Here is a 10304-nt window from a genome sequence, read left to right as displayed (position 1 = left end):
CCCACAGAGAAAAGGAAGGCTGTTCTAGCAAGTTCAGCTGAATGCAAAATTGTCAGCAGGTGCTCCCAGCTAGTTGCACACTGGCTCTAGCACTGTATTTCTAATCGTCTAAATATTTACTTTCAGATGGAGGACAACATGGCTCAGCATGACTTTTACCTACTGAGAGCACAGCAGATCAGAAAACAAAACAAAAAAAAAGTATGAGTTAATGCTCTAAAGGCTGCCATCTTCTGAAAATAAAGAGTTCTAAGAATTTAACCACTAATTACTAATACTTAAATATATCACTAAATAAATCATATGCAAATGGATTAAATACTCCAATTAAAAAGACAAAGACTGTCAACTAGGTTATAAAAAATAAACAAAATCCAGCTATACACTTGTGAGAAAAGAGAAACAAACTTTAAATATAAGGGAAAAGGCACTCAAAAAATAAAAGGATAGACAAAGAAATATGCAAACACTAATGAAAAGAAGGCTGATTCAACAAAATAAGCTTTAAACAAGTAATATATAAAGATGGACATTATAGAATGATATTAGGAGTGATTCAACAGTGAGACATGAGTTCTAAATGTGTGTACACCTAGTACAACCTCAACATACATAAAGCAAAAACCAGGAGATTCTGACAAAGCTCTCTTCATAACTGATAGAATAAGCAGATGGAAAAACAACCCCAAAAGTCAGTACAGATGATTTAGCTAAACTTAACCCAGTAGACTTACAACACTAATCCTGAAACTGCACAGTGCATATTTGTTTCATGTGCACATGGAATGTATATCTGAGTAGACAATATGCTTGGGCACAAAGCAAGTCTCGACAAATATTAAATACTGAGATAACAGAGTATGTTTTCTTTCTTTCTTTTTTTTTTTTTTGCAATCATTTTAGTAATAGTTTATGAGTATGTTTTCTGACCACAGTGGAATTAAAGCAAAAATCAGTGAAGGAGAATGAGAAAACCTCCATTTCTTTGGACGTGAATCAATACACTTCTAAATAACCCCATGTCAAACAAGATATAATTCTGGAGATAAGAAAATATTTGTAACTGAATAATGAAAATACAAATATAATATGTGGGATCAGAGTACTTAAGAGTACTTAAAAGAGCAGTAGTTAAGAGAAAATATATAATGTGAGATAAATATATTAGGCAGGAAAGCTGAAAATCAATAATTTAAGCTTTATCTCAAGACACTTAAGAAGGAAGAGAAAATTGAACCTAAAGAAAGATAAATGGAACAGAACAGCCCAGAAATAAACTCATGCACCTAATCTATGACAAAGAAGGCAAGAATATACAATGAAGAAAAGACAGTCTCTTCAATAAGTGGTGCTGGGAAAATTGGACAACTACATGTAAAAGAATGAAGTTAGAACATTCTCTAACACCATACACAAAAAATAAACTCAAAATGGATCAAAGACCTAAATATAAGGCTGGACACTATAAAACTCTTAGAGGAAAACACAGGCAGAATACTCATTGACATAAATTGCAGCAATATCTTTTTGGATCTACCTCCTAGAGTAATGAATATAAAAACAAAAATAAACAAATGGGACCTAATTAAACTTAAAAGCTTTTCCACGGCAAAGGAAGCCACAAACAAAATGAAAAGACATCCCAAAGGATGGAAGAAAATATTTGCAAATGAAGTGACTAACAAGGGATTAATCTCCAAAATACACAAACGGCTCATGCAGCTCTATATCAAAAGACAAACAACCCAATCAAAAAATGGGCAGAAGATCTAAATAGACATTTCTCCCAAGAAGACATACAGATGCCCAAAAAGCACATGAAAAGATGCTCAACATCACTAATTATCAGAGACATGCAAAGCAAAACCACAATGAGGTATCGCCTGACACCAGTCAGAACGCCCATCATCAGAAAGCATACAAACAATAAATGCTAAAGAGAGTGTGGAGAGAAAGGAACCCTCATACACTGTTGGTGGGAATGTAAATTGGTACACCCACTATGGAGAATAGTATATAGGTTCCTTAAAAAACTAAAAATAGAACTACCATATGATCCAGCAATCCCACTCCTGGGTGTATATCCAGAGAAAACCATAATTTGAAAAGATACATGCAACCCCAATATTCATTGCAGCACTAAGTGAAGTAAGTCAGACAAGGACAAATATCATATGATATCACTCATATGTGGAATCTAATTTTAAAAAATGATACAAATGAACTTATTTACAAAACAGAAACAGACTCACAGATTTCAAAAACAAACTTAGGGTTACCAAAGGGGAAATGTGGGCAGGAGGGATAAATTAGGAGCTTGTGCTTAACATACACACACTGCAATATATAAAACAGATAACCAACAAGGACCTACTGTACAGCACAGGGAACTATAGTCAATATTCTGTAATAAACCATACTGGAAAAGAATATGAAAAAGAACATATATATATGTGTGTGTGTATGTGTGTGTATATACATAAATTATTTTGCTATACACCGGAAAGTAACACAACATTGTAAATCAAGTATATGCCAAAAATTTTTTTTAAAAACATAAAGCAGTGAAAGATGAGAGTGGACATCAATGAAATAGAAAACAAATACACAACAGAGAAAATTAATGAAGTCAGAATTTGATTCTTTGAAAAGATTAATGAAATAGATAAACTCCTAACAAAACTGCTCCAGGAAAATAAAAGTTAATACAAAAATGCTCACACTACTATGGGTATATATTTAAAATGCATATTTAGGGACCTATAAATATGAGTTTCAATCCAAATAACTGAAAGAAATACAGGTTTTCTAGGCTTAGACACTAGTAGAAACCATGGCATATAAATTTAACATGTGGTTGATGATGTGGTTAGTTTTCACACCCTAAACTGGCATTTTAGGGCAGATCCAAAACATTAAAGTTTAATAACGAGAATAAAGCACCCTAAATAAAATAGCAACACCCACCCCACCCCACCTCTCCACTCCCCACCCCCAACACACACACACACAACACACACCCGTAATCCCTTGGACTGCTTTATTTTTCTCCATGGCTCTTATAACCACCAAACAAGCTATATTTGTTTGTTGTACACTTCTGCCCCTTCTCCCTCCAGCTCCCCAATAAGAAAATAAGCTCTGAGGACAGGGACTTGGTTTGTTTTGTTCTCTGCTATATCCGTGCCCAGAACATTCCCCAACACGTAACAGGCACTCAAGCAATAACTGGTGGACTGGATGAATTATTATGTCCTACTTTTAAAATAACTCTTAGTGTTCACTATCACAGCAATATCCACAGCTGAGAAATGAAATCTCCTGCTGTTCCAAATCCAGTACCATTCACCCACACTAACTATTAGACTACGACATATACTATTTTTTAACTGCTCAAATGTAAGGAAAATAGTTATAATTTAATCATATTGTCCAAGGCTACCACGTGACAGTTCCAGCAGCCCCCATTCCCTTCAGTATTATTGATTACCAAAGACAGAAAAAGTCACTAATTCAAACTAACACCTATCGAAATATGAACTCAAACAAATCATTTAATAAAACATTTTTTAAGAATCTAAAAGTACCTTATAAAACTTGTGATGTACACATGCACAAAAGTCGCCATCAAATACTGACAATCAAATCTGTCCATTATCCCGCCATGCCCAGGAATGGTGTTGGCGAAATCCTTCCGGAAACAAAGAAACATATTAGTAACTTTTCAAAAAGCTACCTGCTATAAAATTCCTATCTGTGTCTCCCTGACATCATGGACTTAAAGGAAAATACTACTGAATTTCCCCACTATTGGATTTTCCCACTAAATACAAACTTATTAGAACACGTCCAACAGAGTAAAACCACATCTTTGGAATGTGATGATTATGGAACAGAATGATTACTGAATTCACCCACAGCTTTCAAATAACACTAATTAAATATGAATTAAATCTAGCACTAACTTTTTTTAAACTTTTTCTAAATCAAAAATGCTAATTGGCTATTACTAATCTAATCTTAAAGCCTGCTCCTCTGTTTAATCAAACTACTTGGAGAGCTATTTTAACGTTGTTGACAGATGCACAACTCGTTCTACCTCATGTTTATCCTAATAGTTCTTACTCTGAAATAAATATTTTACTACTGTGATACATATTTCTTCTTTTTTGTGTGTGTTGGGGTAAAAAGGAAATCAAAATAGACAGTTCATCTAGTTCATTAAATGGCCAAATTAAGGGAATGGTTAGTAAGCCTCTGCAAATCGACCCTGTACAGATCCACCCACATGTGTCAGTGCCCAGGAAATGGAAATGACTAATTGCTCTTCTCATTTACTCAGGCAACCTAAAAATCTCTAAAATGCAACAGCAATTATACCTTCATTTCAGACATGAAGAGAAATCTCACCATTCAACAAAAAACCTTGGATTGGAGACCATTAAAGACCATTCTAAACATAACATTTCTGTTTATAACAATGGTTGAAAAATCCTTTGCTTAATTTTTGCCAACACATTTCCTTCCGTCTCTTCCCTACTAACCCAAGCACAAGAGAGCTATGGTAACTCAATCCCGCTCTGCTATTTGCAGCCTTTACAGGCCTCGTGTCATGTGTCATGCACAGCTATTGCTGTGGTCCTTTGTGAACGTGTATTATCTCCTCTAGTAGGTGGTGAGCATCCTGAGAACAGGGACAACATCTTGTACATGTCTGTATGTCGCATTCCACCTAAGGTAGTATCTTCCTCATTGCAAGTGCTCACTGAGTTCATGTATTTACTTCCCTGGCCTCTGGGATCTGACCCCACCGCTCTCTGCTATCTAATCTCCTACACTCTACCGTGGCCACAGTGTTCCTCTCCCCTCTCCAGCAGCTACTCTCCTCTACTCCTTTGCACTTGCTGGAACTCCCTTTCCTTTGATTTCTCTGCAGGACTCATTCTCTTTCTTTGCCAAGATTCCTGCTTAAATTCACCTCCTCAGAGAAGCCTACCCTGACCACCCCACCTTCAGTAGCCACCCTCTAACTCCCAATGGCACAACATTCAGTCTCAACTCAGTGAAGCCATGTGAGGAGAGCTGAGGTAATAGGCCAAATATATGTCACTTTACGAGAATTTAACTTAAAACATAGGCCTAACTTTAAGCATCTGGAACAGGGATCAACAACAGACCGATTCCAGCCCACTGCCTGTTTTTTGTAAGTCAAGTTTTATTAAAACCCAGCCACACCCATTCACTGATATATTGTCCATGCGGCTCTCACACTACAGTGGAAGACTTTAGACTTGAGTAGTTTGCAATTCTGCTACTATTAACGTATGATTTGGCCCTTTACAGAGTTTGCTGACGCCTGATCTAGCAGAATAGACAGTTACATATCCAAAGGCACTTTTGCACATCCCTTCACATGAGACTGTGACCTGACCCTAAACTCAGACAATTCATGGCTGGATTCTTGGATGAACACTTGAAGGACCAAGATTCTGTGTCTGTCCCAACACTGACACATGCCATTTCTGGAAAAAAGGGTGACATGACACTTTAAAATGTATTAACATGGCACGACCAAAACCTAACAAGAAAGAATATACTCTGTGAGGCTGACACAAATAGGGTGGAAAAGTTTTTGCCCAGGGGCTTAATGTGGGAGACCAAAGAGAGAACCAAATTCCAACTGTTATTACATTCTCTAATTATATTCTATAACACTGTAATGAGGAATCTAAACACACACCTTGATTTTGAAAGCTCTTTTGAATCCGCTGGCAAAGAAGCCTCCGAATGGGCCAATCAAAGATGCAAATGTGGAAAAAGCAATGCTGTGTATCTGGAAAGGATACAAGCTCACTGTTTCCTAAAGAGGGAAAAAAAAGGAGGGGTTGGGGCTAACTGCATGAAAAATGTATTTGAGCATCCCAAACTAAGAGCCATGATATAAACAATAAGTCAACGCAGATGCCATATTTTTGTTAATTTCACAAACTTTCAAGATCATAGGAAAAAACAAATGTTGTAAGCTCTTGTTATCATCCTCTGCTTATTCAGCCAGCACTCCCCATTTCCTCTGTAAGCATACTGAAAGCACCTGGTGTGCTAAAATCCAATAGGCTACTTTCTAATTTGTCGAGAAACTTCTACATCAGTTGGGTTGTAGGCTTACCAAGAATCAGTTAATTTCTGAAATTGTTTTTTTTATCAGTAGCACTTTGTTTTTGTAGTTATACAGTGCATTTTGTATTTGTATTTTATTTCACTTTAATTTTATGTGACAAAATGAGGGAAAAGTTGGTCTTTCTCTTAAAATTAAGTTAAATGCTATGGAAACACCTGAAAATAAAATGCTTAAAAAGACTACCAAAATCAGCATCAGCAAGACAATTATGAGAGATTTGGGGAGGAAATCATAAAAACTGAGAAGAATTCTACAGTCAAATTATTTTGTAAATTCTTAGTTTTTACTCCACTTGAAATAAACTGAAACTACAAACTGTAGAGAGTGCATAACGGGTGTGGTTTAAGAAAAATCACTAAGAACTCCAATCTTTGGACCTGTTCTCAAAGCAATGGCCTTGCCCCAATCGAAGATTAGCAGTATCAGAGTTTTATAGCAGATAAGAGATGGCTTGGACACTGAAAAAATTCTTGGAGTCAATGTATTGAGCATTCAAGTAGAGAAATAATTTATTGGTTAACCTTCTTCTCAAAAATTAACTTTAGTTAAAAATTAAATGTTTCAGGGAATTTCCTGGAGGTCCAGTGGTTAGGACTTTGTGCTTTCACTCCCAGGGCCCAGGTTCAATTCCTGGTCAGAGAACTAAGATCCCTCAAGGCCAAAAATAAAAATAAACACAGTTAAATGTTTCAGATGCATTCACGTTGTACACACACACACACACACAATTACTTAATTCCCCACTTTAACCAACCACCCACTAGTCATGGTAGCACAGATCAGCATGGATCTACTGGACAGCATGTCAATATCCTTCATGGTTGCCTTTAAATGGCAGCAGTGTGCTTTTGGAAGGAAAACTGATTTTTAGAAATAGTAAAAGTCACCTAAAAATCAAGGAATTTTTGAGCTGCTTAATTTTAATTAAGTTTGAAACTGAGTCAATTTATCAGTTACACATGAAACTCATTATAACATGTTTGATTTGTAGAAATCTAAGAGATATTAAAAAATGTTTTCAAGACAAATACAAGATAAATTACCACCAGCACTCAAACCATTAGGCAAGTAAGTTTCTAACAGACAACTGGTTTGTGACAGTAATATTCACTTTATGTTCAAGAAAGGGAAACACAAGGGGACAGAATATTCGATTGATGCCAAGCAGACAGTGAAACCACTTCTGTATTGAGTTAAAAATTCTGCAGAAATCAGTTTCTTGTAAAAATCTTAATCCTGCTTTTAAATGAAGCTTAATCTTTAGGAGAAAGGACCCCTAAGCATGCTTATCTTACCCGTCTCAACAATGCCTTCAGAAAGGGAGGAAGTGAATAACTCTGAAGCTGGAAAAGTTCTGAGGGTTCACATTCTGTAACGAAGGAGTTTACATCACTTCGGTATTCCACTGGGCACACAAAGTACTGGTATCTGGATAACACGTAAGCAGCCTAAATAACAAAGCAAGCGTTCACAAAACATTGAATGAAAATATATGTCTGTGTGTGTGTGTGTGTGTGTGTGTGTATGTATAATTTTTACATGTATATATGTTATGTGTCAGAAAGGCCAGAAACAGAATGCCAAATTTTCCTTGCATTCACATTCTGCCATGTATTTTCAAATGACCATAACTGATGCAATAAAAGACTTTAAAAGCCATTAGGAAACAAAAAGTTTCTGGAAATCAATGTGATTATAATCTCAGTATGACCACGATAGAAAGAGGGAAGGGGAAAGAGAGAAAAAGAAGCCGAACTGAACATTTAAACAAGCATTATAGCAACATTTTACTCTTTTTAAGAACACATATTCAATGTCAGCAGAAGCTAACAATTATAAAGGTATGGGAGAGTAGAGGACTAAAGTTTCTGGCATAAAGGTTATAATAATTTCATCAATTAAAAAAAATAAACAGTGATTCCAAATTACTAAGAAAATAGCACAGGTGAAAAAACACCACAGTTCTTAACCAGCCCAGAAAATGTTGACTAAATTATTCTTTCCCTGGACACGACACTGCAATTTTTTTTTTTAATCACTGCAATTTTTAAAACTATCTGTCCTCAGCCATAGAAGAAGATACATAAAAAACAAAATATCTCATTATAAATTTAAATTGCTAAACAATAGTTCATTTCCTTTCTTTTACAGACACTCACACCATTATGTTGCTCAAGAATGATTAACAGAAGTACAAATATGACACTAGAAATGGATATAAATTGATTTTGCTTCCAAATAACCAGTTTCCTCAAAATTACTTATTAAATATATACACATATAATCTCCTTCCTCATTATTTTGTCATGCATTACATTCCTATAGGATAGCTCTTGACTGTCTTCCAATGATGTGGCTGTTCTTGTAGTATTTCTAAATTGTCTTTAATGATACCAGGTTCTTATAGTATTATTTAACTTAATAATATTCTAATAATCCCTGCTTCATAATGTATAAACACTGGACAGGACCAGATCCCTTTTCATTATTCTATTCATCAATTATTATCTCACCAATATTCTACCAAATAAACACTGGAATAATTTTTTAAATTCTATTGGAATTTTCACTGAGAATGAATTACACTGATAAACAGAGGAATTATGGTTTTCCCATCCAGCCTGGCTCATTTCTATTTATTTGTATATTTGCTCCCTCTCAAAGCTCCATGTTGTTATTAGTTACTCTATATTTGGCTATAGAATGTATTCTAGAACTGTTAGGGACAAGACTCTTAAAAAATTAAACTTCCTGACAGTAATTTTTTTGGTATATTTATCTTATATCCAGCCATTTTTCTGTACTGTTTTTGATTCCCACAAGACACCTTTCAATAAAAACCTAAATTCCATAATTGTACACTAATTTTTAAAACATTAACAATATCCATTATTCATAGCTAAAAGTAAACACTGATTATTTTCAACAAGCTTTTTCTGTAAACTGGGCTCACAGCAGTAAGCACCCACTAAGCCAAGCAGGTGGCATGTGTTAGAGAGACAGAAGACTTCAATATCATTCGCACCTCTGATTTTACTTAAGGCCGTCACACGTCCCAGTACCTGTGTCCCCCACGAGGCAGAACAACTGTTGGAAACCACCAAAACACAACAGCGGACCGCAAGCCCCGCTGTATCTGACGATCAGCTGAGGGAGGTGAGCGACCCGGGAGAGGCCTGGGACACAGGTGGTGTTCTGACAGGCGGCCAGGATGAGCGCTACTGGGCTACAGAACACAGGGACACCTCGTTTTACTGCACTCACTTGACTGTGCTTCACAGATACTGTTCTTTACAAATGGAAGGTTTGTGGCAACCCTACCTCAAGCAAGTCTAATGGCACCATTTTTCCAACTGCAAGACTGCAGTAGAGAAAGTAACAACAGATGTGGTAAAATAACAAGAGAATTACAACTGCAGCCTGAAGATGGGAATGAACTGCTGAATTCTCATTATAAAACTTTCACGGACGAGGAATTACTTCTTATGAATGAGTCATAAAGCGGTTTCTTGAGATGAACTCTATTCCTGGTGAAGATGCTGTGAAGACTGAACTGACAGCAAAGGATTTAGAATATTAAATACACCTAGTCGATAAAGCAGCAGAAGGGTTTGAGAAGACGGACTCCAATTCTGAAAGAAGTTCTACTGGGTAGGGTAAAATGCTATCAAACAGCATTGCCTGCTACAGAGAAATCATTCATGAAAGAAGAGATGATCAATGTGGCAGACTTCACTGTTGTCTTATTTTAAGAGACTGCCACAGCCACCCCAACCTTCAGCAACCACCACCGTGATCAGTCAGCAGCATCAACACTGGGACAAGACCCCCCACCCGTAAAAAGATTATGACTCACTGAAGGCTCGGGTGATGGTTAGCATTCTTTAGCCATAAAATATTTAAAATTAAGGTATGTGTATTGCTTTTTTAGACATAATCTAGTATACACTTACTAGACTACATTATAATGTAAATGTAACTTTTATACGCACTGGGAAACCAAAATGTTCATGCGACTTGTTTGACCACAATATTTGCTTTATTGTGGTGGCCTGGAGCCGAGGCTGCAACATCTCTGAGGTATGCCTGTGGATTCTGTGTCGTGGGCTTCCGTGAATACATTATT

The 10304-nt window shown here is 36.3% G+C and overlaps 1 protein-coding gene across 2 annotated transcripts in view; it reads right to left on the bottom strand.

Annotated features, from left to right (window-relative positions):
* CDS1 (CDP-diacylglycerol synthase 1) overlaps positions 1-10304 on the bottom strand; it is an 85611-nt gene that overhangs the window by 10984 nt on the left and 64323 nt on the right. For both annotated transcript variants that reach the window (XM_057725825.1, XM_057725824.1), the window contains 3 exons: positions 7474-7626; positions 5741-5860; positions 3588-3691 (listed from right to left, as the gene is read on the bottom strand). In XM_057725825.1, coding sequence (XP_057581808.1) covers positions 3588-3691; positions 5741-5860; positions 7474-7626 — 377 coding nt within the window. The remainder of the gene's footprint in view (positions 1-3587; positions 3692-5740; positions 5861-7473; positions 7627-10304) is intronic.

This window comes from Hippopotamus amphibius, chromosome 3 (assembly GCF_030028045.1).
Source record: "Hippopotamus amphibius kiboko isolate mHipAmp2 chromosome 3, mHipAmp2.hap2, whole genome shotgun sequence".
Lineage (NCBI taxonomy): Eukaryota > Metazoa > Chordata > Mammalia > Artiodactyla > Hippopotamidae > Hippopotamus > Hippopotamus amphibius.
This window is presented reverse-complemented; position numbering and strand designations above follow the sequence as displayed.